This window comes from Alternaria ethzedia, assembly GCF_023757985.1.
Source record: "Alternaria ethzedia strain BMP 0044 chromosome Unknown scaffold_1, whole genome shotgun sequence".
Classification (NCBI taxonomy): Eukaryota; Fungi; Ascomycota; class Dothideomycetes; order Pleosporales; family Pleosporaceae; genus Alternaria; species Alternaria ethzedia.
In genome coordinates, this window is record NW_026056194.1 from 1,540,307 (window position 1) to 1,567,408 (window position 27,102).

The 27,102-nt window shown below is 54.1% G+C and overlaps 13 protein-coding genes across 13 annotated transcripts; 7 read left to right on the plus strand and 6 right to left on the minus strand.

The window, feature by feature from the left end:
* Positions 1 to 3,777: 3,777 nt before the first annotated feature.
* On the plus strand, positions 3,778 to 4,041 carry J4E87_000484 (uncharacterized protein; the record flags this gene model as incomplete). Its single annotated transcript, XM_049372141.1, has 1 exon — positions 3,778 to 4,041. The coding sequence occupies one exon, from the start codon at positions 3,778 to 3,780 to the stop codon at positions 4,039 to 4,041; it is 264 nt and encodes an 87-aa protein (XP_049238275.1).
* Positions 4,042 to 4,313: 272 nt separating this feature from the next.
* J4E87_000485 (uncharacterized protein) lies at positions 4,314 to 5,633 on the plus strand (the record flags this gene model as incomplete). The annotated part of the gene is made up of 1 exon (XM_049372142.1): positions 4,314 to 5,633. The coding sequence occupies one exon, from the start codon at positions 4,314 to 4,316 to the stop codon at positions 5,631 to 5,633; it is 1,320 nt and encodes a 439-aa protein (XP_049238276.1).
* A 239-nt stretch (positions 5,634 to 5,872) lies between these two features.
* Positions 5,873 to 7,435, plus strand: J4E87_000486 (uncharacterized protein; the record flags this gene model as incomplete). The annotated part of the gene is made up of 4 exons (XM_049372143.1): positions 5,873 to 5,881; positions 6,092 to 6,109; positions 6,174 to 6,228; positions 6,270 to 7,435. The coding sequence occupies 4 exons, from the start codon at positions 5,873 to 5,875 to the stop codon at positions 7,433 to 7,435; spliced, it is 1,248 nt and encodes a 415-aa protein (XP_049238277.1).
* Positions 7,436 to 7,473: 38 nt separating this feature from the next.
* Positions 7,474 to 8,721, minus strand: J4E87_000487 (putative secondary metabolism biosynthetic enzyme; the record flags this gene model as incomplete). Its single annotated transcript, XM_049372144.1, has 3 exons — positions 7,474 to 8,011; positions 8,085 to 8,495; positions 8,561 to 8,721. 3 exons carry the CDS (start codon positions 8,719 to 8,721, stop codon positions 7,474 to 7,476), a joined length of 1,110 nt encoding a protein of 369 aa, XP_049238278.1.
* Positions 8,722 to 9,095: 374 nt separating this feature from the next.
* Positions 9,096 to 10,421, plus strand: J4E87_000488 (uncharacterized protein; the record flags this gene model as incomplete). Its single annotated transcript, XM_049372145.1, has 1 exon — positions 9,096 to 10,421. The coding sequence occupies one exon, from the start codon at positions 9,096 to 9,098 to the stop codon at positions 10,419 to 10,421; it is 1,326 nt and encodes a 441-aa protein (XP_049238279.1).
* Positions 10,422 to 10,841: 420 nt separating this feature from the next.
* Positions 10,842 to 11,502, minus strand: J4E87_000489 (uncharacterized protein; the record flags this gene model as incomplete). Its single annotated transcript, XM_049372146.1, has 2 exons — positions 10,842 to 11,381; positions 11,449 to 11,502. The coding sequence occupies 2 exons, from the start codon at positions 11,500 to 11,502 to the stop codon at positions 10,842 to 10,844; spliced, it is 594 nt and encodes a 197-aa protein (XP_049238280.1).
* A 261-nt stretch (positions 11,503 to 11,763) lies between these two features.
* Positions 11,764 to 13,335, plus strand: J4E87_000490 (uncharacterized protein; the record flags this gene model as incomplete). Its single annotated transcript, XM_049372147.1, has 1 exon — positions 11,764 to 13,335. One exon carries the CDS (start codon positions 11,764 to 11,766, stop codon positions 13,333 to 13,335), a length of 1,572 nt encoding a protein of 523 aa, XP_049238281.1.
* An 84-nt stretch (positions 13,336 to 13,419) lies between these two features.
* J4E87_000491 (uncharacterized protein) lies at positions 13,420 to 14,195 on the minus strand (the record flags this gene model as incomplete). The annotated part of the gene is made up of 4 exons (XM_049372148.1): positions 13,420 to 13,694; positions 13,743 to 13,794; positions 13,845 to 13,925; positions 13,986 to 14,195. The coding sequence occupies 4 exons, from the start codon at positions 14,193 to 14,195 to the stop codon at positions 13,420 to 13,422; spliced, it is 618 nt and encodes a 205-aa protein (XP_049238282.1).
* A 1,549-nt stretch (positions 14,196 to 15,744) lies between these two features.
* J4E87_000492 (uncharacterized protein) lies at positions 15,745 to 17,430 on the minus strand (the record flags this gene model as incomplete). The annotated part of the gene is made up of 1 exon (XM_049372149.1): positions 15,745 to 17,430. The coding sequence occupies one exon, from the start codon at positions 17,428 to 17,430 to the stop codon at positions 15,745 to 15,747; it is 1,686 nt and encodes a 561-aa protein (XP_049238283.1).
* A 2,121-nt stretch (positions 17,431 to 19,551) lies between these two features.
* J4E87_000493 (uncharacterized protein) lies at positions 19,552 to 21,831 on the plus strand (the record flags this gene model as incomplete). Its single annotated transcript, XM_049372150.1, has 3 exons — positions 19,552 to 19,659; positions 20,513 to 21,082; positions 21,268 to 21,831. The coding sequence occupies 3 exons, from the start codon at positions 19,552 to 19,554 to the stop codon at positions 21,829 to 21,831; spliced, it is 1,242 nt and encodes a 413-aa protein (XP_049238284.1).
* A 50-nt stretch (positions 21,832 to 21,881) lies between these two features.
* On the minus strand, positions 21,882 to 22,454 carry J4E87_000494 (uncharacterized protein; the record flags this gene model as incomplete). The annotated part of the gene is made up of 2 exons (XM_049372151.1): positions 21,882 to 22,388; positions 22,446 to 22,454. 2 exons carry the CDS (start codon positions 22,452 to 22,454, stop codon positions 21,882 to 21,884), a joined length of 516 nt encoding a protein of 171 aa, XP_049238285.1.
* A 237-nt stretch (positions 22,455 to 22,691) lies between these two features.
* Positions 22,692 to 25,036, plus strand: J4E87_000495 (uncharacterized protein; the record flags this gene model as incomplete). Its single annotated transcript, XM_049372152.1, has 3 exons — positions 22,692 to 23,025; positions 23,078 to 24,627; positions 24,680 to 25,036. 3 exons carry the CDS (start codon positions 22,692 to 22,694, stop codon positions 25,034 to 25,036), a joined length of 2,241 nt encoding a protein of 746 aa, XP_049238286.1.
* Positions 25,037 to 25,858: 822 nt separating this feature from the next.
* J4E87_000496 (uncharacterized protein) lies at positions 25,859 to 26,996 on the minus strand (the record flags this gene model as incomplete). The annotated part of the gene is made up of 3 exons (XM_049372153.1): positions 25,859 to 25,953; positions 26,226 to 26,680; positions 26,734 to 26,996. 3 exons carry the CDS (start codon positions 26,994 to 26,996, stop codon positions 25,859 to 25,861), a joined length of 813 nt encoding a protein of 270 aa, XP_049238287.1.
* Positions 26,997 to 27,102: the final 106 nt, after the last annotated feature.

The following is a 27,102-nucleotide window of genomic DNA, read 5'->3' on the forward strand; positions in this document are numbered from 1 at the left end:
CTCGATAGCCGCGATGCGCTGCAGAGCCGTTGGCGCAAATAGCATGTGGGCTAAGCTGAAGAATAGTCCCCATGCATACCACGTTGTCGAGCCATATTGATGCTCGGGTATAAGCAGGTTGAGAATGCCGAGAAGGTAGTTGACAGGGTAGAAGATGATAAGGACCCACTGCCATCGAAGACCGCCCCTGGTCCACCAGGCAGGAAGGTTAGAGTTTGCCAGTGGGCGGATGGGACCCTGCACCCAGGTCCCAAAAATCAGGTGCTCGTCGAGGGCGAACATGAGGGTCATAGAGGACACGAGCGCCGGACTGAGGCGAAGAAGCGGCAGAGAGATCTCGACGAGTGACATGGCTGGTCCGATCGATAGGCAGGTAAGAATGTAAAGTTGACAGAGGCCAAAAGCTGATTCCCGTGCTTTCGGATCAAGCAATATTTGGAATTTGCAAAGCTCTGGAACTGACAGCTGAGAGGTCTCCTTCTTGCACGCGATTTATCCCTGTGATTGCATCAGTCCCTTTGCTTCCAAACTGAGCTGGAACGTATGATGTGGGAAGATTGGAAAGTCCCGAACACATGGGCACGTCTGACCGTCTGACAGCGCGTCAAAATCACGCCACTCGGCAATCATGTCCCAGGCGAATTCACCGAAGCTTACTCGGCTCGGATTACCCCATAGATTTGGGCAGTACCGTTCCCACGGCTTTGTGGTATGCTTACTCATGATTTAGGACACCCAAAAGCGCATTAGAGTATCCTAAGTGTATCCTTCTCGGGCTCGGCCCCGAATAAGTTGAACAGTCAACTCTCCTAAAATTTGTGGTACGTCTATAATCTTATTGACGGTGTGTATGAAAGTCTACCTGCTAAAAATGCCGCTCGATTTTGTCACACATCGATATCCTTCATACTGGCTTGTAAACGAGCTCATGTAATCCTCGGATCTCCTCCTTCAGCGCTTTAGTCCCGGCTCTATCTGCCGAGCCATTTCCGCATCCTTCGCTTTTCAGCATCAGTTCAAGGAGGTGCCGCGGGATGACACTGCTGCGAGTATCGCTCTCGCATCTATTACCGCTTGAGCCGGCCTCGCATTCGTTCGGGTAGCCCAGTAAACGGCCAATTTTATCCACCATTCTCACCACAGCTTGAATGAGGACAATTATTTGCAGATCCGGATCGGGCGGTAGGGAGACATCCATTATGTTGAGGAATGAGATCGTGAAAAGATTGATTTGGCGACGTGTGGCGAACAACCCTGCTCGAATGGCGGCAAAGGTATTTCGACAGAGGTGCAGGAGATTTGTGTGACAAGACAGTAGCAGAAGACTCGTAGGCATGTCAACACTAGTACTGTGAGACGATTCGTGCGCTACAGTGAAGTCGACGCTGCTATCTGTTCGACGCCTTTTCACTGGCGATCGGCCTGTCGTCTCAGATATGCGGCTTCTTGAGTCATCAATGTCCAACTCTTCGACCGGGCTTAGGCAGCTGCTGGTCACAGTGCTAAACTTGAGGTTGTCATGTGAGCCGAACGTAGCGGAGTGATTGGGTCTGACGATATCCACGAGCAGCCGGTGGTAGGTTTGGAGGCTTTGCATCATAAAGACGACAGTATCACAGAGCGTTCGGTTCTCCTCCGGTGGTGTAGCCAAAGCCGTCAGACCCAAAGCCGAGTCATTGTTCGTAAAACCAGTTCCTGTAGAGGTTGCCGCGCCCAACTGTCGGGACAGCTGCATGTTCAAATCTGACAACTCTTGCATTATCTCTTGGCGCATCGGTGAATAGCGACTGCGTCCGTTGAGTGGCTCGGTGAAACCGATTGCTGCTTGTTCGTATTCGGTGCGAGCTGGAATAGATTGGTCCGCGGAGAGATCCATATTTGGAATGAGAAAGTGTTCGGTCGGTAGGTTTACCGATTCGTCGTCGAGCGTACCTTCCCCAGGCAGTGCAAAATCGAAGGGGTCAAGATACTGAACCGTAACACTTTGAAGCGTTGGGTCAACCGGTGTGTCGTCGAGATCATGTACTAGCCAGGCATCGGTATCCATGGTAAAGTCGACAGCGGTTCTCGTTTGAGATTCAGCTTCGGGAGGAGGTGATGATCGTGTAGTATGGGATGGGTGGTGAGCACTGCCGCTGTTCTCTCGAGGCTGCTCCTTGTCTGCCCGTCTCGGTCTTCCCATACGTACCCCGGTATCGATGATACATGTTGCACCAGCTTTCTGACACCTCTCGCAAGGGGTCTTAGAGTTCGAGCTCCGTATGCATCGGAGCTTTTGGCCTCGACACCTGTCACAAGCCAGCTGTTGGGACTTTTCTTTTCTCGGGTTCTCCACTAGAGACCCTGACTTGCAACCCGAGAAGCAGCTGGAAGAATCTAGGCGTGACATGTTGGGAACAAAGAAAGGCCAGCGTGTAAATCATGCGAGGACATGCTAGGTTGGTAACACCTAGACAGGTAAGGACGAACGATGGTGATAGTGCGAACTATATGCCGTGCCTCCCCAATGTATAAACCAAGGCTAGTCTTCAGCTACAGGAGTAAGTGAGACTTCTCGGCAAGCTTGCGATAGTGCTATGACCGTCTTACGTGAGGTTAATGGTGTACAGCAGAAAACCTTGTATGACACGAGAAGGCTGATAGGATTGACGCTATTGTTGTCCTGTCCCGCAGACCAGGTGCTTATCGCAGTGCCCAGAGCGGCGTACTGCTGCTCGGCGGAGAGTTGGTGGTGCAGACACAGCAACCACTCAATCAAGAAACCTGCTCTCCCGAGCGTTGCGGAATGTGAAGGATCAGAATGCTAGCTGAGGTGTGCAGTTGTGGCATAATCGCGATGTGTTAGTGGATGGAAGAAAAAGCCAATGTCCCCAAGGGCATCCCTTTGGCTCCTCGTCCAATTGACGGGATGTAATGGGACTTGCCGTAAAGGATTCAAGGTCGCCGAGCAGCATGCATGGTAAATCGTTGGTACATTAAACGAAGGCGTGACAGTGCGACCCCAAAACGCGGGATACGGCGGCGGGCCGTTGGGCCACCCGCAGGAGCCACCCGTAGGCTGGGTGGGGATCTGATTGCGAAGTTACACCAGGACACCTCTCACATGGGGAAGGATTTCTCCGCTACGACCTGAGGACGACTTTATCCTATTTTCGTCTTACTCGCAGCTCTCGTCATCTAATCGCGTCATATACTTGTTGGGTTTGGTAGAGTCAATATGTATATGAGACACGCGAATGTAGTATGCTTACCGGAAACGTTGCGCGGTGACCATCTGTGGCTGAAGATGTGGCTTGATATTACCCGCGCCGGCAAAAACGCCGGCACGCTAACCTAATCAAGGTACGGAATGTATACACCGGTGAAAGGAAGTGAGGTATCTACCAACATGCGTTTGGGGGCTTATTCACACTTGAACGCCGTAAAGGTCAGGCCACCTGCAGGAAGCCTGTCGACCGAGTCGAATCACTTCCACGTTCATCGTATCAACCGCGGAGGATCGCAAAACCCTGCGAGGCCGATCATACCCATCCAACGAAACCCTCCGCGGTGGTTACCAGACTTCATGCACCATTGAATACGTAGGCACACACAGCTTCTCCCATGTAACCGAAGGTGCAACTATTCCCAGGCGCTCCATCAACTTACTATACCAAGGTTTTAACACCGCCCGTTACTCACGCATCATTGTACTACAGCTCTGGTACCAGCCACACGGTCTACCTATCGTCCGACAGGTCCCAACGCTACTCAAACCTGACATCCTGGCTGTGCAAGATGACACAGCAAGATCCAGCCGTCCGGAACCCGGAGTCAAAACAAGCTTCGGTCGATGCACAGGATCCAACAACGGAGAAGAACCCGTCAAAGTTCCAGAAGGGTCCAAGGTTCTGGGCTATCATGGTTGTGCTCTCGCTAGTGAGTCTTCTCACGGCTCTGGAGGCCACAGTCACTTCGACGGTCATGCCATCGCTCGTCGCCGATCTGGGTGGGGGCGAAGAGTTCATCTGGGTCTCTAATGCATACTTCTTGACTATGTAAGGCTCTTTGGAACAAAAGGCTCACACTCGAGCGATGAACGCGGGAACTAATCTGTGTAGGACTTCTCTGATGCCCATGTATGGACAGCTCGCTAATGTATTCGGTCGCCGATGGCCAATGATCATATCCGCGGTCGTCTTCATGATAGGGAGCGGTGTTTGTGGCGGGTAAGTTGTCACTCCTCTGGTGCTCGAATCGCGATCTGGCTTTTCTCGTCAAGCTCGAAGTCTTTGCTGATGAGATGAATGCATAGAGCAACCAATATATCCCAAATGATCGGTGGCCGAGCAGTGCAGGGTATTGGAGCAGCAGGAGTCGCCGTCCTCTGCGAGATCATCATCTGTGACTTGGTACCACTTCGCGAGAGAGGTACCTACATGGGCGCCGTGTTTGGCATGGTCGGTCTCGGAGCTGCTCTTGGTCCTTTCTTCGGCGGACTGCTCGTGAGCTACAGCACCTGGCGCTGGGCTTTTTACATGGCTCTTCCAATTGGCGGTGCTGCAGTTATATTGTTGTTCCTCTTTTTGAAGGTCAAATACGATAAATCCCAGACTTGGGCCACCAAGGCTTCGAGCCTCGACTGGCTGGGCAACGCGCTTTTTGTCAGCGGCTGCGCTCCGGTGTTAGTTGCCATTGGCTGGGCAGGAGGAAGATATTCATGGTCCTCTTACCAAGTCCTCGTACCGCTCTTGGTTGGGTTGGCAACGTTGGGAGGCTTCATCGCACTCGAAGGTAATGCCCGCCTCACGCCAAATCCCATCATGCCGCTCCGGCTCTTTGGGAACTCTATGAGCGTCATCGTCTTTCTGCTCGCCTTTCTCCACGGCATGGTCACTATGTGGACACTTTACTTCCTCCCGGTATATTTCCAAGGCGTTCTCGCAGTAGATGCATACAACGCCGGCATATACCTTCTCCCCACCATCCTCGCACTTCTCCCAGGTGCGATCATCGGCGGGCTTCTACTTAGCAAGTTCGGCCGCTACAAGCCCATTCTCGTCACTGCCTTCGCCTTGATTGTCGCCGGATTTGGCGTGTTCACACTCCTGGATGAGACGTCGAGTGCAGGTGCGTGGGTGGGCTTTCAGGTGCTTGAGTCCTTTGGCGCGGGCTTCGGCATGGGGGCTATGCTTCCCGCGTTGCTAGCCTCTCTAACTGACAAGGATACCGCAGTAGCGACGGCCACTTGGGGCTTCATGCGAAGCTTCGGCGTCTTGTGGGGCGTGGCCATCGCCGGTACCGTCTACACCAACCGAGCTGCACAGCTGGCTCGCTCGGGGACTATCAGCGACACAACGGTAGCGGCTCTTTTCATGACGGGTGGCGCGTACGGCGCAGCTGAAGTCGATTTCCTTGACACGCTATCCGCTCAGACGCGTGCGCAAGTGATCTCCGTACAGAGCACCGCGCTTCAGCGATCCTGGCAGGTCGCCATTGCCTTTGGTGGAGTGGGTCTTATTGCTGCTGCTCTGCTGAAGCAGGTACCGCTCAGGAGCGAAAACGACACCGAATTTGGCATGACAGAGAGTAAAGACAAGCCTATGGAGGAGGAAGCGAAAGGTACAGCAAAGGATGAGATTCCAGGATTGTAGTTATATCCATCGCCTAAATGTCTAGAGGGGATGGAAGCCACACATGGATAGAATTTCCCAGCGGAATGAACGTTTGGTTCAATACCTAGGTAGCTCAATGATGCAGGTGTATTGGTAACAACTGCTAGCTCATGTACATAAAATCAGAGTCTGAAACCAAACAACACGAGATGATTTCACCAGCGTTCGACCGTGAATTCCAGAAACCGGCCACTACGCTCCTTCACACGCACCTCGACATGGCCCCGGTTTAAAGTGGGGCGACGCTTGCCGATTGGCTAATCTCAAACCCTCCTCGGGGGGTTTACCACGTGACTAACCCGCGCAACAACAGTCAGCCTATCCTGATCAAATCATGCGAACATCTATCCTTTAGCTCGGTTGCTTTCCATTCCAAGGTTCCCATTTCCGCGTCTGTCCAAACACGACACCAACTAAAGGTATGCACAAGTCCGCAGTCCGGCGCTCCGCGTGCGGTAAGTCCTGGCTGTACGAAATGCATGTGAGACATGTACTGACTTCGTACCTCTACCTCTGCAGACCAGTGCAGGGCGAAGCGAGTTCGATGCCTTCGCGCCCAAGACAGCACGGCGGCGTGCGCTCGCTGCTGCTACATGGGCGCGCAATGCGTAACAGGCGCTGCCGGTCATCCGGGAAGACCGCCCAAGCAGCGTCACGCCGTTGCCTCGCCCCGAGCCCATCGCGCGTCGAAGTCACAGGACGCGAACCACGACAACGCCCATACAGCCGGGATGTCGAAGCAGCCCGCGCCTACAAAAGCATACGATCCCGCCGAGCACCTCCCTTCGCAAAGAGACCCTGCCGCTCATGAGCCATTACCAGATTTCTGGGGTGCGACGGGCGATATTTCCGCCTTCTTCGACTCCTATCCATCTTCAATGGATCAAAGTCCCGCGTCGGGTGAGGACAGCGTCTACCTAGCAGATCAGCTTGGCGCTCCATCACAACTCCAGGGACTCCCAGGTGCAGACGACGAATTCGACATCTTGCTCCACATGGGCGCGACCTCTAACACCGCTCTCGATATGAATATCGACCCGCTCCTCAATTTTGGGGAGGAGATTATGCCGCCAACACCACTACCACAGATTTCCAGTCCGGCAAGCTCTCTAGTAATGTTCCGTGAGGAAATAGACCACCGCATTACGACTATTGACGCATACTATTCAAACGCCGCTAAAGTCCAACAGCGTTGCAAAGATGATGCCGTGGGGGGAGATGTCGAAAATCCAGCAGCTCTACTTCTGACATGCACCAAAGAGTTCACCGGGATAATTCAAAGCCTGACACCGACTGTTCAATTGTACACGCAGACCGAGGATACACTCAACACGGAAACTCTGCTTCTGGTCCTGTCAAGTTACCTTGCGTTGATGAGGCTCTTCGACTCACTTTTCCAGCGCATACACAAATACCTCTGCCACGTGTCGCCGGAATCGTATAGATCCATCAAAGTCAAATCAGTACTCCGCATTGGTGGTGTCTCCGCACTTCAAGACATGCCCCTCAAGGCGTATGCCACAGGCATCTTGGACGCTATTCAGTGCCAGGTGCAGACACTAGAGTGTCGCATGGGCATTCCAGCCGAGTACTGCCTCTCGGGCGAGGCAGCCTTCTCATCTAGTGCGGGCGCCTCGGGAATATTTTCCAGTCCATCCCGACTCCGATTGTTTTGGGCCGTTATGGCACAGGAGGATGTCAAATCACTGCATGGTAGCAAGTCGTACGTAGAGTCGATCCGAGCTAGTATCAAGGAGTCAATGTCATTCCTTGATGACTAGAACGAGTCGTAATGGCCTATGGCCACTTGTACTTGCGTCTAATTTTCATACAGAGGATACACTAGCTTCTGCGCTGAGACTTCCTTTCGCTGCAAGACTCCCAGTCCATCAATCACCTTTGCTAATCCGCCCGGATTGATCTGCATAGGATGTGGTTTCAATCTTTTGGACTCAAGCAACGCGGCGAAGCGCTTGATCCACCCATGAAGCCAGTCATGCAGTTCGGGGTTTGCCTTGCGATAGTACCCTCCTGGCAACTCCAACTCCAATCCGGCCACCTCCAAGCCCATGACCCAAGATGGCTTGACGGCCTTCCTCATTGTGGCCATGAGATCATCCGGTAAGAGCTCAAATCCAATGTATCTACCACCACCACGTCCGATGGCTGCGTAGCACTGGCGGATAGACCTCGCTTCGGTAATGATGTCTAGTGCATATTCCAAGGAGTTCTTAGTGTAGGCTCGTATATCTTCTCCACATGTCGGCGAGTGGTAGTCAAACGCCTTCTCGGCTCCGTACTCTTCGACTAGTTTGAAGTTCTTAGGAGAGCAGGTTGTGATGACTCGATAGCCCGACCTACGAACACGTTAGATCAATCATCACACGCTCACGACACTTCGCAGTGAAAGGGAAACCATGGGTCACTCACATCTTCAACAGCTGCATGGCAAAGGTTCCACTGGCAGTGGAACCACCATAGACCAGAACGAATTTGGGGTCTTTCGTCGGTTCTTCGGGCGTTCCAGACAGCTTCATTTCCCACCAAAGCGCCATTCCCACGCTGCTGGCCACAGCGCACCCTATCGAAGCCGCCTGCTCCCAAGAGAAGTGGTCGGGAACACGCCACAGGTTGTCAGGCTTCTCCGCGATGTAGTCAGTGAAGGCACCCGACCAGGGTCGTCGAGCCTGGGAGGCCATCTGAGCGCCAGCAACACGGTCGCCAATTTTCAGACCGCCAGGGGTACTGGCAACAGTGTCGCCAACGCGCACGACTGTACCTGAGAAGTCGCAGCCGTCGACCGTGTTGGGACAATGTATTCGTGCTGGCATCTTGTAGTCGCTACAGGGGTAGACGTACGAAGTCAGTATATGTCTTAAAATGCATTGCACAAAGCGATGACTTACCAGTGGTTAACCGCCACTGCGCTCACCTTGATGAGAACATGGTCAGGTGACATGGTTGGCATGGGCAGGTCAGTGCGGAGGTCAAAGGCTCCGGGTGTCGTGGCTGACTGCACGACAGCTTGCCGCAATGGGGGGAGCGCTGGGAGAATTGATGTTGCCATTGTCTGGTACTCTGTAGAGAAGTGCAGTCCCAGTATGCCGGGTCACTTGGATTCATGGCGTCCCCAAGATGCAGCTCACTGCTTTTCACTCTGATAGTAAGCTTACTACATCTCTCTCAGCCCAGGCGGGAGATACTCTAGAGTAGTAGCTATTGGTGCTCTTCGGGAGTTCGGAAGTTGAATGAGCAGGGTCGGGACTTTCCAGAGCTAGCGAAGTACATACCAAGAGTTTTCGGGACTTTTTGTAGTGGTTGTGAGAAAGAGAAACACCTTGATTTCATGCTTGACCCGTATAATGAAGGTAATACGCGAGCGAAGTCCGTTGTTCCAGCCGACTTACCGCAGTGAACAGGCAGTAGCTCAGCTCCGGTACCATGTCGAAGATGTTCACGACACTCATCCTTGCGTCGTTCTTCTCTCTCTTCACCGCCGCAAACCTGCATCAGCTACCTTTAGGTTCCTCGGAATTTCCCGTTGATGATGACCTGAACCCAACATGGGACGACGAATCCTGTACCATCAGCAGGAGCACAGCTTTCGAAGTGCTCGACGGCCCCAACAGCTTTTCCTCATCTCCATCCGATCCCATCAACTCGATCAAGATCACCCCAAATATCAATAAGACCAACTGGGAACAATGGGAATTCGATGGAATGTCCCACACGGGCGTTTCCCTCTTGGCGATAATGTTCTCACGCGACTATTCGATGCACTACTTCGGCAGAGGGAACCTGCGAGTGGACTTTTTTGCCAACACTGGGGACGGCAAGCACCACAAGATGCTCGAGTACCTCGAAGAATCTACCATACTGGACTGTCCTGGCTATACCTACGGTATCTGGAATAGTACGGGTAAATCGTACTCATTCTATACCACCAAGGACCTCAAATACAGCAAGCTCGTGTTCGATTCGCCAGGCATACGCGGCACATACAAGCTATCAGCCACCACGCCACCCGTTCACGCAGACGGCTCGACACCAGGTGCAGAGGGCGAGAATGCAGCAGACGCCGCGCTACTTTCACCCGACCTCTACTACAGCCAGCCTGTCGCTGGTGGCGAGGTGGTCATGGACAGTGTTCTGGGTTCGGGCCAAAAGCTATCCTTCAGCGGCAGAGGCGGCTCAACCCGTCTCTGGGCCAAAGACGGCTGGCTTCCGTTAACGGAGAGCTGGGTAGCTTTACGTCTCTGGGCAGGGCCCTACACCATCGCCTACTGGCACGTGGTATCACGCGTGGGCGAAGACCTGGGCAAGAAGTTCACCTCCGCCGTTCTCTTCTACAACGACGAGCTTCTAGTAGGCACGCGCGTTGGAGATGTCTCCGAGACCGAGGACTACTTCTTAGACACGTATAACAGCGGTGGTGAATGTGGAGGATCGTATCACGACAACAATACCGGTGGTATCTTTGAGTTTGTGTCGCCGGCTCGAGGCAAGAAGTGGCAGTTCGAGACCCAGCACATGCTGATGTGGTTTGAGCTGGGTATCGGTGAGGGCCTTGGTATGAGTGACTTTGCGGACCGTGTTATTGGCGGCGAGGTTGGTGGACCGCAGTATGAAGGGCGTGGCTTGACGGAGCAGGCTAAGTTTCCGCTATACATTCCTCAGTGGGTTGTTTGGCTCTTGTATGGCGTGGGGTTCTTGGGAACGAAGAAGGACTATGCTGTTGACTTTGTCAGGGCTTGGTCACCGTGGTGAGGGAGCTGGGAGACATGATGACTGGCGATGGAAAAGTCATTGCTGTAGGCTGGGATAACTTGGTCGTGCGATGCTATATAGGTTGGGTTGGTAAATACCGTATGGAGTATAGTAGTACTTCAATGCAACTTTGCTATCCCCTATTTCAACATCTGCCAAAACCGGGCACTAGCGACGCTATTATGTCATGATGACGTATCTCGGCAGCATGACGGCCCTTCCTGTAGCGACCTTCTACATGATGAGCAGCAGTGGTCTGAAGTGACGAACATAATTTAGGAGAAAGACATACTGAGACCTTTGGGTCGCACATTCGTCGCATATGGGTCGCATAGTAACAAAAAACTCGATCGCAGGGAGTACAGAATAACGGCTTCGAGTATCTAGATACTTGCGACTGGGTGAAGGCAACAGAGCCTTTCAATTACCATCATCTCTCCCCTTCCAATCATACCAAGCCGTAACATAAACCGCCTCCCCTCCTTTCTTCAACCCCATTTTCCTCAGCAGCCTTCGCTCTCCATTCAGCATGCCAAACCCCCAAATCTGTTCCATAACCCAGCCCCTAGTCTGATGCACAACAAGGTCAAACAAAAACTCCTCTTCACCCTCTTTTCCCTCCCGCAGAGAATCCTTCGTCAACACCGCATCCAGCGGCTTGCCGTCGTACCCAGTAGCAGTATCAAAGCAGATCATGCGAGTCCGAGCAGAAGATGTGCCGAACAGAGACGACGAGTGAAGTTGTTCTCGTCCGTCCAACCACCGCGTTTCTATCTCTTCGCTCAGACCGGCGATGGCGACGGAGGCGGCTTGCGTGAAGATCACGGTTGGGACGCCGGATTCGTCGACCGAGTGGGCGATTTTCATGGTTAGGGTCGCGAGGCTGATGACTTTGCGGATTATCCAGGGGATGCCTTGGAGGACGAAGGCGGAGTCGAACGAGTCGGACAGGGTTTTGTTCTGGGGTTGTTAGTGGATGTTGGACGGTTTGGGCGAGGCGACTTGGAGGGTGTCTGGATTGACTTACTAGTAACCAGGAACCTGTGAAGTCATGCATTGTGACCTCCGGGGGCGCAGCCATCTTGGTTTGGATAGTGAGCGGATCTAGTTGTGGGTATGCGTGGTGTAGGTTGTAGGTTGCGTGCCTAGGTAGGCAGCTTACGTATCTAGCTGGCTCGTTTGATTCGACTGGGCCGGTGAAAGGGAGAAAATGGTAATAAGAACCAAGAATGAAGAGGTCAGAGATCATTCCGAAACGTCGTCGACGTGTTGCACATGTCAACGGCGTGAAGGGACTGGCCGGACATATAAAGTGCCGTTTGCAAAAGTCCCGAATTCGGCAATGCACGACAGGCAGCACAACGAACTTAGTAGTGGCGTGTCAGCACCGAATCGGAGCTTGCAAAAAAGATCGAAATCAATCGGGCGTGGAGCTGAGGCACCGAAGCAGTTCGAGGCCCACCAAATCGTTGCGAAAACAGTACCCGCGGACACGTCGACAGGGCGATTCATTTCGTCAAGCAGAGAAGCAGCCAAATTCTTCATCTGCCAGTACCACACAAGTCCACAGCACCAACAGAGAAAACCCCAGAACAGCGTGCATCAATCTCGCGCAAACCCCACGATGTTCAAATTCTTCAACAACCCCATCCTCGACTTCGAGCTGACCCGTCTCCTCGGCAGCACCTCAGCCGGCGGCTGCGACACAGCCGAGTTCCTAACGGCAGCCAGCAAAATCAAGAAGAACGACCCAGAATCCTGGCACGCGGCGTGGAAAGAACAAGGAGAGCGGGCTGAAGCAATCGCAAAGGATGCTGCTAAGAACGGGCTAAACGCTATGGCGAAGAACGGGTACCTGCGCGCGTCGAACTATTTCCGCGCTGCTTCGTACCTGTTCCTCAATGATGATGCGAGGGTTGTGCCGTTGTCGGAGAGGTCGGTTGAGGCGTTTGTGAGAGCGACGGCGTTTATGGAGGGGGAGGTTAGGTTGGTGGATGTTCCGTATGAGAACGGGGTTAGTATGCCGGCGTACTTGTACCTTCCCCCTCCAGAGGCGAGACTGCCGGGCAAGATACCACTGCTACTTTACTTCAGCGGTGCTGATTCGACAAAAGAAGAGCTGCATTTCCTGTTCGGTTACTCGGGTCCGCAGCTGGGCTATGCTGTGCTTCTGCTAGAGGGCCCGGGGCAGGGCTTGCTGTTGAAGAAGTCTGGGGTTCCTCTTCGGCCTGACTTTGAGGTCGTCGCAAACAAGGTGTTGGGGTTCCTTGAGAACTTGGCCCAATCGCAGCCGGAGTTGCAGTTGGATCTGGATAGGATTGCTGTTGCGGGCGCTGTCACTGGAGGTTACTTTGCTCTGCGCGCAGCCACCGACTCCCGTGTCAAAGCCTGCGTGTCCATTGATCCGTTCTTCAGCATGTTCGATCTTGCGATGACACGAGTGCCGCAATCCTTCGTCAGCCTATGGAAGGGCGGTTGGGTCACCAAGGAAATGTTCAACTTGATCGCGAGTCTGCAGAGCTGGTGGAGTTTCCAGATACGGTGGGAGTTAGGCCTAGGTGTGAGTAGCATGGGTGTTGGTTCGCCCGGTATGATGCTGCGACGCCTCGAGGACTTCTCTTTGGACACCAAGAAAGATGGAAAGATCCTGAACAGGGTCACGTGCCCCGTGCTTCTTACGGGACCGGGTGGGGGTGCCGAGATGTACTCTTCCGCAGAAAGTGGGGCAGTCAAAATTCACAAGCTACTCACCAAGGTGCCGGAAGGAAACAAGGAACTCTGGACCCCATCGGAGCCGGCAGATGGCGGGTTGTCGGCTAGTATTGGAGCCTGGCCTTTGTTAGCCCAGAGAAGCTTCTTGTTCCTAGACAAGCATTTTGCGATCGTCCGGAAGATAGTGTTGGAAAGCAAGTGATTTACTGAACAATGTCGCCGTCTTGTGATAGATGAAATGCGATAATATTAGTTTCTATGTCGTTGCCGTAATCAGTACTCGCAACTACTCCTTCGCTCCGTGCACAAACAGTCTCTTGCCTTGCACTTCCTGGAACTTCTTCTCGCCGGGCTCGCCTGCGCGTCCACCGAAGACCAGCTGACCCCTAAGCTTCCACTCTAGGGGAATGCTCCATTCCTGAGCAGCCTTTTGGTCGATGATGGGGTTGTAGTGTTGAAGGTTGGCACCAAGGCCCTCGGCTTCCAAGGCGACCCAGAGAGCGTACTGGTGCATGGCGTTCGTGTGTTCAGACCAGTCGCCAAAGTGATGGGCGTAGAGAGCTACGATAGATGTGAGCATGAGCTATATGGATAATTGAGATCACTTACGGAAGGCCTTGCGGAGACCCTCGACTGGCTCGGGGTCTTCATAGCAGAGAATCTGAGGGCATCTTGTTAGATGGTGTCTGATAATACGATACATGCACTTACTGTTCCTTTCGCCGCCTTGAATCCTCCAATCTTCTGCTCAGTCTTGGGGAATTGCTCCTCAGGAGTGAGGGGTTTCAGGACCTAGTCTGTATTAAGTACAACATTCTACACCTCGCATGGAGTCCTCCAGATAGTACGAACCTCAAGGACAAAGTCCCAGAACTTCTCATGATCGTTGTTCAGAAGAACGACCAGACGGGTGCTCTGAGAGTTGAAAGATGAAGGCACATGAAGAAGAGCCTTCTCAGCAATATCAGTGATCTGCTTGTCGGAGATGGGCGACTCCTTGTTGAGCTGGTAGTATGTGCGACGCTCAATGACAGCGTCGAAGAAAGACTTCTGGGTAGACATGGTGCGTGATGTAGTTGGAGAGGCTGGATGGATGCGAAGAGCAGATGTTGAAGATGGAGAGAGCAGCGACGATGCGCTTTTGTATCCACCGCCGACCCACGCACGATGCCTAGCGGCGCGGAGGCTATTTCTCACAACCTGCGCCATCGACTCGGATAGGTATAGCGGCGTAGATGTTACAGACGCGTCGTGACTATGGTAGGTCGGCAGTTTCAAAGCAGGCACCACATGCTGCAATAACAAGGCGAGGAATAGGCCCGTTATCAGACCTGTCAACAGCGAGCGCGGGGCAAAGGTAGGCATGACGTGATCACAACAACGGGACTCCGGAGTTAATGCCAATGCTGAGAAAGCTGCTTGATCATGATAACTTTTTGTCTCCTGAAGATCGCCCGTACAGTGGTATCTGTAACTAACGGTACGCCGGGTACGGGAGTCCGTGGTACCGGAGGATTTTCAATCGATCAGTCAGCCGCGCTTGGCGATGCGCATCGATTCCGCGCGTGGGGCTTCAGTTGGATCGTGGCCCTCGTCCAAATCGAAGACCTTCTACAACATCTCTTGAACATTCCGCGTCTGGCTGAATCTTTCACAACCAAAATCAAGGTAGGATGACGAGGTTGTCTTCTTCATTTTCATAGAGGAGAGGCGAGACACTGGTTGGATAGATCTGCTGTTACTCAAGTATCTAGGCACAGCACTGCATAGCTATCGACAAACAGCAGCGTGAAATCTTGCTTCGAACTCCCAAAATGACTTTTATGGATTAATACCGGGTTACTGTATTTTCACTAACAAATCTTGCGCATGAGCATGGAACGAGCCGTTGCTGAAGATTACGATGCCATGATTTTGACGCCGAGGCAGGTGCGCAGAGAAGAAAAAGCACCTGCTGTGACAGCAACATGCCACGAAACCCAACTGATGAATCTACCTAGTGCAAAGAGCTCCGAAATTGATAGCAGTTCATGCCTTGGAAAGAACCCGCGGCGAGCCATAGCAATTCAATAAACGCCTCACTAGAATACTTGGCAGAACGGAGCTAGTAATGCACGCGTTTTAGGGATTCATAATAGTAGCGACAAGTCTTACATGCAGTTCCTGGCACGTGATGGGAAAGGACATGTTTTAACTCCTCGCCATACTCCAAGATACGTCCAGCTCCTCAAGAATATCCAAGGTAACAAGGGACAAAGGTAGGCGCAAGGCCAAGGCAATGCGTACTATTGCAACGAAAAGAAAGACCGTTCTCCATACTCCGGTACAATGATAAAACAAGCAAATCGCACAAGGGGGAATCATCGCTGTATGCTGCAAAGAGAGCCACACCCACTGGGCATGATAGCCCTGGACACCCCGCGCCAGTACCCATGCCCGTGCGTTAATGAAGCCAAATACAACCCAAACGACTCAACACCTTGCCATGATTGAAAGGACAGGATATAGTGGCAACAATAAATGAAGACCGAACATGCAAACGCTCCTCGATGAGCACCCTCAACTCCTCAATCATGACTCATAATGGCATAACAAATGTCTGTTGGTGTCTCTAGCGCCCCATCATGTAAGTGGAATAGCTTGAGAAGCCGTTCCCAGCACCACTGGACGCAAGAGGCTGGCGCATAGCACCTGCCATGTCGTTGTGGCCCATGCCAAAGCCACCATTGGAGTACATGCCAAAGCCAGAGCTGTTGTTTGAGTGTACTGTGGTGGACAAGCCCGGAGGTACTGACAAGCCAGGCGGTGGGCCGGTAGCCGTGGAAAAGCCAGGCGGGCCTGCGGCACTGCTGCCGAACCCCGAAAGAGGCGTGGAAGGAGCGATGGCAGACTGCGGGCCCATGACGGAATTCTGGCCACTTCGTACGCCCAAGGGATTCTTAGAGAAGCTCAGTCGGATGCCGCCCTTGACGCTGTTGTGGAGCATGTATCCATAGAGCTCATTCAGAGCCTTGGTAGCAAAGGATGTGTCTTCGAATTCGACAAAACACATGGGTCCATTCTGCTTGGTGCGGAAACAGAGTCGCTTGTACCCACGTTGCTTGGAGAAGACAGCTTTGAGCTCATCTTCTGACGTGTCCATGGGAAGATTGCCCACGTAAAGAGTGTTGCATGGTGGGTTTTGATCGGCGGGGTTTACTGGGGGATAAGTGGGCCGTGCGAAATGCTGCGTATACTGCTGGTAGCCTGTATTGGGTCCGCTGCTCAGTGCAGAGGGAATGCTATGTGGTGACAAGGCAGACAAGGCTGGGCCGGGCGACTGCATGTTGGATCCGGAACGTGGAGAAGCGAAGTTGGATAGAGGCGGGGACGTGGCATTGGTCACGCCGTTTGTGTTTAGAGAAAGAGACCCGAAGCGCTGTATGGGAATGGAAGGGGTATGGGGGTTGGTAGCGCGACGCTGCATGCTCGAGTGCATTGGCGGGCCACCCGTGGCATAGCCAATCGACTCGTTAAGCAGGCCATCGTCGTCGTCGGCGTCTTCATTGATGACCGACTTGCCCAGATTGCGGCTCGTGAAGGAGGTGTTGACGGGGGATGTCGGCGAGAAAAGGTTGGTGACCGGGAACTCTCCGTTGCCAAGACCTGGGGTCCCGTTGGGTGGGGACATGTTCTCCATGTTTTGGAAGGTGCCGTTGTATCGCGATGACTGCCGGGCGTTGATTGTCGCGCCGGTCATGGCGCTTGTGCCAGACGGTTGTCGCGCCGGCGTGCTGTCGACTGTGTTGCGGCGCGAGCCGATTGCGCCAGGCGATGCGTCCTGCGTCAGCTCGACGACCAGCGTCGCATCGTTGGTTGCATTGCGCTTCCCGTCGAGGAGGTGACGCGCTTCTTTTGCGCCGTCGAGCGTCTGGAAATGCGCAATGGCAGATGCGAAACCCTTGTCGTCGGCATGTCGGGAAGGTGGGAGCATCTCGCAGTCGATCAGGTCCTTGGCGAACAGCAGGATGTTGCGCACGGCGTCGCGATCGCTGCTGCTCGGGAGCTTGCGCAACAGGATGGAGTAGCGCGCGTGGTTCGCGGGGCTCTTGTCGAGGGGCCTGCGCTCTCCGACGGCTCCGGGCATGGCGTACATGTGCGGTGCGAAGACGTCGGCCGTCATGGTGTTGTGCGATGCAAAGGGCTTGGGCGGCGACGACGAGGTGGAGCTGCTGTGGGAGCCGTGAGAGCCGTGGGGGAAGGGGCTGTTGGACAGGTTCGAGGGGCTTGTGCTGCTGGGACTCGGCCGGGCGGCCATGGCGGCCTTTGTCTTGACGGCGGTGCGGCGGGTGTGGCTGCGACAAAGGACGCGGCGGCGCAGAAGAATTGCGCGTCGGCGGCGGTCAAGATGGCGACGATGGTGAGGATGGCGGCAGTGATGGTGTTGGCGACGGCGGCAGCGGCAGCGGGTCCTGGGCAGGTGGTGGGTGTCGGGGGCAGTGGGAGTGGCAGGCAGGGCACGGCGGTCGAGGGCGTGAGCGTGGGCGGGCGGCGGGCCTGGGCGATGCGCGCTGTCGAGGCTCTGGCACACTCAAGCGTCAAGCCAATGGGCGGCAGGGCAGGAATCGCAGCCAGCGGGGGATGCAATGCAGCAGAGGCGGAAGGGCGATAGCGGCAGCCTAGCACTTCATCATTCAAGGCAGAGGCAGTGGGCAGGCGCAGGCAATGGGGCGGCTGTGGGAGGGGAGGAGAGGCGGCAGAAGTGCAAGTGAAACCCTCAGGATAGCGTTGACGGGGGCGCGACTGCCCACTTGGTGATGCGCCCAGGGAAGGCGCGTCGGAGCTAATTTGATTACTGTGCGAGTCCTGGATTCGCCCGTCACACAGGTACCCCATCTCGACCACTCGACGACGCGCTGCGCTACACCAGCCTGCTCGATTCCCACGGCGAGACTCGTCGCGTTGGGCTGCTTGCCGTCTTGTTGGCCCTCCGGCTCTTAGCGGCCTCGAGTATAGCCAGGGCTGACTTTAGCCTCTCCCCCATCGTCGTCGCGGCCTGGGCGAGAGAGATCGGCCCCAAGATGCACCGCTTGATCCACGGAACTATCGTTCATCCACGGGCCCCTATCTGCGGGCCAGCAACCAAGGCACGCTGACATTGCACGTCCGGTGTGCTGAGCCCAACCCATCGTCACCCGTCCAAGCTGCTTATCCGTCCCATCGTCTATCAGGCAGACATGCACCATCGGCCTTTTCTGCCAATCACTGTGCCTTGCGCCTAGACTCGGCATGCCGGTACACACCCCGGGCCAAAAGCAAGTTTCGTCGAGTACAGTCAGTCTGTCCTCTTCTACGCCCTCCATGGCACATGCTCAGCGCCGCTGCCCAAGGGTCTGGAGAAACCCATCTTGTGCACCTGTGAGAGGTGCGGAGGCGTTCATTCGCCCATTGCTTCGGCCATGTACCATGCTTCTTTACGGCCTTTGTCCAATCATAGGTTTGCTCACCCGTCTTTTTCCTATGCTATCCTTCTGCCCCTCATTCCCTGGCCCCACGAGACATGTCAATGGTTTACGATCGATTGTCATGTAATTCCACACATATTTGTTGAAGTAATCTGGGGCTTCGGCCTAATGACCGTCGCGATGCAAGGCAGAAAGAGTGCTTCCAGTATCGCGTGTTGTGGGGAACGTTCCAAGGCCTTGATTGACGTTCGACTAGACTATCGCAGCGATTGGCCTAACTCCCTGGGTCCGCGCAACCTGCAACGTAGGAACAAGCTTCAACTGTGAACGCCGTTAGGAATCTCACCTTTCGGATCGTGACTAGGATACGCTAAACTTCGGTTGTAGAAATGGTAGTTTCTGAAGTAACAGTTCGCATTCGCTTAGAACGGCATGCCTAATGGTAGGTTGAATAGCCAATCATCACTGTGTAGACGACGCCACTATTGCCATACGTCACCGTCTTGCGGCCGTAAGTCATAAGAACGACTGCATCGGATCAATCTGCTCAACTTGTTTGGCGTGTTAACACTACCGAAAGCGAGAAAACAATACTGGAAACGCTTCATCTTACTGCAGGCATCTCCACAAGGGCATTAATGCGACACGTACGTCAGACTGCGTGGTAGGATTCGACATAGTATAAAGGTAAGCAGAAGACCACAATGAAAGAATCGGCATCTTCTCAAAGTTCAGCACTACAAGCACAACTTGAACGCTTTAAACACTCAATTCAAACTCTTCTCACAATGTGTTGCAGAAAGAACCGTCAGAGATACTTCGAACAACAAGCGCTGTATTCGCCACCTGCGCGAGGCTGTTGTGGACAACGTCGAGCACGTCTTCAGACAAGCGCCCAAAACACTTCCAACTTCTCCGAACGACCTACGATGGTAAGCTTACAATGAACAAGCTGCACGAGACAACTCACTGACATGACCAAGGCTGGCCTCCTTGCCATCAGTCTCGGCCTCGGTGCCGAGAAGCTGGGACGTACCATATCCGAGAAAAGACTCGAGCGTAAGGAGAAGAAGGCTATTGCTGTATGTTCCGATCCTGAAACGTTTATCATGATGTCAGCTGACCGGCTCTTATAGCAACATGAAGCAATTTATGGGTCTTCATCATCGGCGCCACCGCCGCCAATCACAACTCGAGAGCAGAATAGCAGGACGGAAAAGAAACGCGAGGAGGCTCAGCGCGCACTGGATGAAGCTCGTCGAGAGCCACCAAGTGCGCCACAGTACGAAAGGAGACGTCGAAGTATGGAGACAGAGAGGGTCAGTAGTGAGGAACCGCCGCCGAGTTACGATGATGCAGTACATCACGATGGAAAGCGTTCTTGACCTTTCCACATTCGCAGTGGACATGTATTCTATACGATACTGATGTAAATATGGGTTGGCATGATGGCTCCAAGGTTCATCCTATTTTGTGACTATCTTTAATTAGCGAAAACTATCCTGTTGTTTATTAGATCAACGCCGCTCTGGTCATCTGAGAAGTCTTCCTAGCAAGTTCAGAGGCGTCAGTAGATTTCAGTGATCATATCGTACACCAGGGAGTCGTGGAGGGTCACGATGCTCATTTGTGCCAAGACACTAGTGCACGTAGCGCGTCACTAGAATTTCCTGCGAGCTCCTCATTTCTCTGCATTCCAACCTACCACTCCCACCACTAAGCTTCTTTACGTGTATACGACTTCCCTTCTTGTTCCTTTCATCTCCAATCCATACCTGCGCCAATGCGGTAGCCTCCCACATCTTCAACATGCCTCCTCGGTTACGGTGTCAAAATTTCTCAACACCGGCCACCCCATCGCAGGCCACTCAGTGCTTAGCTGCACGGCCACAGGTCGCCTGGAGCCCATCACGGCATTCGCGACATTTCTCACAGACACCATGTCCACAAATCACATTACGGCGGCGGAAATTTTATGAGTGGCTCAATGGGCCGGGTCGACAGCTCAAGGAGCCTATACCCGACTCCACAAACTACCTAGGAGCTTACGACAAGTACGGCAACCTGGTACGCGCTGGCCCTGGATGGCGGAGAGATGGGGGTGCGAAGGCTGCTGCCTCGACTGAGGCAGAGCAAGCTGGAGCGGAGGCCAAGGCAGAGGAGACGACAGAAAAGGCCACGCCTGCAGGACAGGAGAGCCTGGATGCACTAGATGCTGCCATTCAGTCTGGTGCAGCCGAGGAGAAGGATACCAAGAAGCCGAAAGAAGCGGACGACGACAGCAAGCTTCCGCCTGAGACGGCAGAGGACTTGCGGCCATTCCCCCTCAATCAGTGGTTCCGCAGCCAGCCAGTATTGAGCGAAGACCTCCGGGAAGCAATCTGGCGGAGAGTCAAGAAAGATGGGGCGACAGTATCGCTCGCCAGTGTCGAGTTTGGCGTCAGCAATGAACGCGTCGGCGCTGTTGTGCGACTGAAGCAAATGGAGAAAGAGTGGATAGCGCAGGTATGTTCTCACATTTTCATCAATTCCCCCACAACACGACATGATGAGCTTCTTAAAAATCGATTAGTCTTTAAGACATCCACATGGTTACAAATCTTAAGTCATGCTCTTGCTGAACGTCGTCGGCTTGTTCTTTCAAACAACGGAAACACGCTGTATTACAATTGCTAATTCAATGCGTACAGGGCAAAACACTCGCGCTCCCTTACTCCAAGGCGGTTCTTTCCATGCTTCCAACAACCCCACACATCGATACCTCGCTTCCTGGGAACAAAAACAAACGTCCTATCACGCACGAGCCCATCAATGACCTCGCGGTACACCCCGCGACACGCCAGCAGCTCTTTGTGCCTGTTGCTGAGTCTCGGCAATTCACGCGTGAAGATGCTGGCAAGGCTTTTGACAACACGTTGTTGCCGGCCGACGCACGCATTCCTCATCCAGAACTTGTTCAGGCTGAGCGTGAGTTGCAGTCTGGACTTTCGTTCGAGGAGCGCAAGAAACTTGCCGAGCAGCGATTTGAACAAGAGCAAGCAAAGAAGAGGCAAGAAGAGAAGCGCAAAGAAGAGGAGCTTAGGGCCATGAAAGTGGTGCCGCAGCGGAGGTGGGATTTCGTCTTCAAGGACGTCAGCGTAGAGACTGCAGGCAGAGACGGCAGAGGCGCCGCGGCTGCTGGATGGCGGTATGGTGTGCCGCACCAGGACCGCAAACGAGGCATCCCCAAGATTCCCACAAAGGTCGAGGCCTAAACTTATGTATAATGCTGTATATATAATACATGATGATCTGACGCTGGCCTTCACCGGTACTGCATCTTCTGGCCACCTCGCTTCTCCATCTTGGCCTGTCTCTTGCTTGCTTGCGGCTGGGGAACACCGGCTGCATCCTGGTATCCACCCCTCATGCCAGTGTAGGTGGTGTAAGCGGAATAGGCACTGTAGACGGGGATCACAATCCACAGGAGCCAGGCGTAGTCTCCCACAATGGCAGCCATGACAATGCAGCCATACGTCCAATAGACGACATCCCACATGTACTCAGTCAGGCCCTTGGCATCGAGGTCTTCGCCAGGTCGCTTGACGGCGCCATCGGTATCAAGGGTAGGGCGAGAGAGGCGTTCGAAGTACAGCTGGATGAGCAGTTGCGGAGCCGAGAGGAGTAGATAGACGATCAATGACTTGCGTGACAGTGAGGCGCGGAAGACGAGGGCACGCAGGAGCCACCAGAGGCCGTGGACGGCGAGGGTGATGTAGAGGGTCTGGTTGAGGCGCTGGGCATTGGAAGCCGCGAGGGTCTTGGTGGCTTTCTACGGGGGCTGTCAGTGACGGGTGCGTGGCAGTGGGCGGCGGGCGGGCGGGCGTACCTTGGCCATGGTGAAGGTGCGATGTGGCTGTGACTGGCTGGACGTGTGGAGAGAAACGTCGTGCGTCTCTAGGCGGGACATTGTTTTGTTACATGTCTTGGCACTCGTAGCGCGTAAACCTACACCTTGACCGCGTCCACCCGCCTGCCCGCAACATCACCACCGCCGCCGCTCCAGCCAACGCCGCCCCGACTATGAGCGCATTACCTTGAGTCTCCGCCCTGTCTCCGCCGCCGCCCAGCAAGCATGTCAGCACCCCCAGGCGTAAATGCCCAGCTGCGCCAGATCGTATACTACCACCTCGACAACGGCTTCGCTGAAAACGCCCTGTTCTTTGCCGGCCGCCTGCACGCCCTCGACCCCCGCAGCCACGATGCCGCGCACCTACTTGCCCTGTGCAACCTCCGTCTGGGGAGATACAAGCAAGCCCTGGACGATGCGCGGGCCAAGGGCAACCACACCCAGCATCTAGGATGCGCCTACGTCTTTGCCCAGGCCTGTCTCGCCCTCGGCCGCTACGAGCAGGGAGCCCAGGCGCTGGAGAAAATGCGCAGTTCCTGGGCAGGGCGCAACCACTGGAGTGAGTATCTATAGGAGTAAACACTGGTGACCTGTATTGACATTCGTCACAGACAAGCATTCCGAGACCTCACGACGCCACGTGCCCGACGCCGCCGCCTGCTACTGCATGCTGGGAAAGCTGTACGCAGCCCACGGCGACTCCAAAAGGGCCATTGAACACTTTGTCGCCGCGCTCAAGATCAACTCCTTCATGTGGGATGCCTTCACCGGTCTCTGCGATATTGGCGCCGTCGTCCGCCCTCACAACATCTTCAAAATAACGCCCGACATGCTCCCTCCCGCCTCCTCATACAACCTTCAGCCCAGAATGAATGGCCGCAGCGCGCAGCCGCCTTCATACAACGACGTCGAAAACCCCTTTGTCAACGGCCAAAACGTACACGACGAGCACGCCATGATGGGTGAGGCTGGCGGCCCAGTCCAAATGCGCCCCATAACATCAAGAGCCCGTACCAAGACAAACCCCGAGAGTGATCAGACGGACATTCCGCGGCCCGTATACCAGAACGGTCATAAGAGAACCGTATCTGGCCATTCTCTGCAGCAGCCGCAGCCCCACTCACAAGCACCGCAGCAACCTCACTCCCAATCACAACAACAATCGCAACCGTTCGATCCTACAGCAGCTCCCCCACGGCGCAGTGTACGGCTGCTGAACTCCATCACTCAGATTCGGCCTTCGAGTAGCAGACCAGGCGGCACATCAAGCAGAGACCTCGAGTCGAAAGAGCGGCGCGAGCTACGGAAAGCAAGGGCGGCAGCTCCCAAGCCACGCTCAGGGACAGGCTCGACTGTGGGCAGAGTTGTTAGTGGCAACAGGAAACCGCATGTCGACAACTCTGAGCCCACAAAGCCGGAGAGACCACGGAGCGTGGCGGAGACAACTGTCGCACCGCCCCCAAGAATGGGTCCGCCCGCAGATACTTCACGGGACCGAGATGTTCTGAGCTGGCTGCTGGACCTGCTCCTCAAGATAGCTTCTGGCTACAGGCATCTAAGTCGCTATGATGCATCAAAGGCACTTGAGGCATTTGGACTCGTGCCCAAGTCACAGCGGGAAACACCTTGGGTCCTGGCGCAGATCGGCAAGGCCCACTACGAGCGCACACATTATACAGACGCAGCCATCACGTTTCGGAAGATACGAGAACTGGCACCTGCTTCCTCAGAGCATATGGAAGTGTATTCCAATACGCTCTGGCAGCTCAGGGACGAGGTGGCCTTGGGTCATCTTGCACACACGCTGATGGACCAAGATCGTCTCTCTCCACAAGCTTGGTGTGCACTGGGTAATGCAAGCTCTATAAACGGGCAGCATGATGAAGCCGTCAAATGCTTCGCTCGAGCTACCCAGTTGGATCCAAAGTTCGCCTATGCTTTCACCCTCCAAGGTCATGAGCATGTCGCAAATGAGGAGTTCGATAAAGCCATGGCGGCTTATCGCAACGCCATCAGTGCCGATAACAGGCACTACAACGGTTGGTACGGTCTTGGAAACGTCTACGAGCGTCTGGGCAAGTACGAAGTGGCTGAGAAGCATTATCGGGCAGCGGCGGAGATCAACCAGAACAACGCCATGCTCCTTGTTCGGATAGGCTTGGTAAGTAATCATTGCTCTTACTTGTCTGTCGAATACTAACATGAGTACGCAGGTTCTGGACCGCATGAAGAAGACTGAACCCGCATTGCTGCAGTTCGAAAACGCGATCAAGATCGAACCACGCTCCGTTATGGCACGCTTCCGCAAATCACAAGTCCTGCTGAAGTTGAACGCGCCGCAAGAGGCCCTACACGAGCTTCTCTACCTGAAAGACGCTGCTCCAGACGACCCCAACATACATTTCCTGCTAGGTAGGTGTTACAAGAAGTTGCGAGACCGCGCGAGCGCCATCCGCCACCTCACGATAGCCATGAATCTGGACCCGAAGAGCCACGGCGTCATCAAGGAAGTCATGGAAAGTATCGATCAAGAAGACGACGGCGCGTGGAGCAGCGAAGACGAACATTAACGTTGCTACTCCTGTCGCTTTTTTTGAACAAAACCCTTTGTCACGAACCGCGTAACTCAATACCCGAAATGACTTCTTTATCCCTACGACAACGCAGCAATCATCTTCATCTTCATCAGCCTTGTCTTTTAGCGCATACCCCTTTCTTGGTCTCCACGTTTGCCTTTTTCTTCTCTTTCTCTATACCCATCATCATGGACTTGGACTTTGCATCATGGGCGCATTGGGGGAGGGGCGTAGCAAAAACGCAGCCATAACTTGACGGCTTTTGGCATAATCATGCATTTTGGAGAGGCGTTGCGGTGCTTTGTTTTGCCGGCATTGACGCTGCCCAGTTGGGCTGGCGCAGCGAAGGGGATTACATTGGCGTAGTTTGTAACGACGACGACTACGAATTACCAATACCCTGGATGACCACCACTGCTTTTTGCGCAGACTCATCGTCTAGTCTTTTGTGACAAAAGGCAAGATGGAGATTTGCGACTTGTACTATATATCAAAATGCATTGGGATATCCTTACCTCTACACACATGTTCATCCATCTCAAGATCTCGCACCAACCTCCCTTTTTTCCCTTTTCCTTCACCTCACTCTACTTCAACACAGCAACCAATCTCCCACCACTGACCTCCCGCCGCCTCATCCGATCCAATCCCGCATTCACCCCTTCCAACCCCTCCACCGTACCCACAACATCCGGCGGTACCAACATCCCTTTGGCGAGCAGCCGTTCGCACCACGCACTAAGCGCCTCGCCCACTTTCGGCACTTCGTGATAAAGCTTAATCGGCACACTGTGCAGCACAACGTCTTTCGGTACGTCATCCTTCGGCAGACCCGTCAAGCCCACGAGATGAGACCGCTGCGCCGTAGAAACGGGGGTATGCGGTGTTGACGGCGGAGTCGGCAGTTTGGCCTGTGACGAAGCTGGAACAGTAGGATGAGCAAGAGCGCTCATCAAGTGCCCCGCCGTGTCTCTGCCCAGCGTATCGAAGCCAAACCGCGCGCCTGTCTTCCCCGTATATGCGCGGATTACTTCCACCGCTCTTCCTGCGTCGTGGGCATCAACGAGATAATCCGGTCGCGCTGCTTCCGAGGCCAGAAGTCTGGAACCGTGTTTTACGGCATCGACAACTGCTATGACTTTCACCCCGGCTAATCGTGCTATCTGCATCGTGACGAACGCACACACCGATCCCGCGCCCCAGATAACCAGGTTATCTCCGGCTTTGATACGTTCTTTGACGCCAATGCTATGGAAACATTCTTGGCGTATATCACTAGGTATACCCTCCTGATCCAGACTTCGTACAATACCGAGAATGTCAGGCCCGTCCTCGATGTCGGAAAAATCGAGCCCGAGACATATTCCTAGTGTGAGGGCCGCGGAGACAAAAGCTACGCCTAGGATACTGCCGGAGTTAAGGGTGATGTTCGGTGGTAGACGGATGGTGTTGAAAGTGGATGCGATGCTGTAGTGTTGATAGGCGGCTTTGCGTGGGTCGCGGTAGTCGGTTGAGGGGACGAGGACGCGGTCGCCCTTTTTGATCCGTGATGAGGGTGTTGTTGGGGTGAAGAGGACTGTGCCGCTGTATTCGCGGCCGGATATGTAAGGTAGGGTTGGGATGCCGAAGTTGTAGTCGCTGGAGGGATGTTAGTTGATGTGTGGGTATGGGGCTGGGTGATCGGTACGTACGGTGCTTTCCAGTCGATTGGGTTGAGGCCGACAGCTTGCACTTTTACTAGGAGTTCGCTGTCGTGTTGAATGCTGGGGAGAGGGTGGTCGGCGGAGACTTCGTATGGTTGGCGTATCGCATGGAGTTTCAGTGCTGGTTGTACCTTGGGAAGCGTCTCTTCTTTGCCCTTTTGCTGGACCTGTTCGATTGTTTTACGTCTTTTCGATACTGTCTCTTTTGAAGACGCTGCTGTGATACTACGAGTTCGCTTGACTTGCAACATCATGAAGATTGAAATTCAGGTTGCTCAAGGTGTGTGCCGTTTGCGTTGGTGGCAGGTCAATTCTCCTTCAATGCAACTCCTCAACTGGCTTCTGATCGTCAGCTTT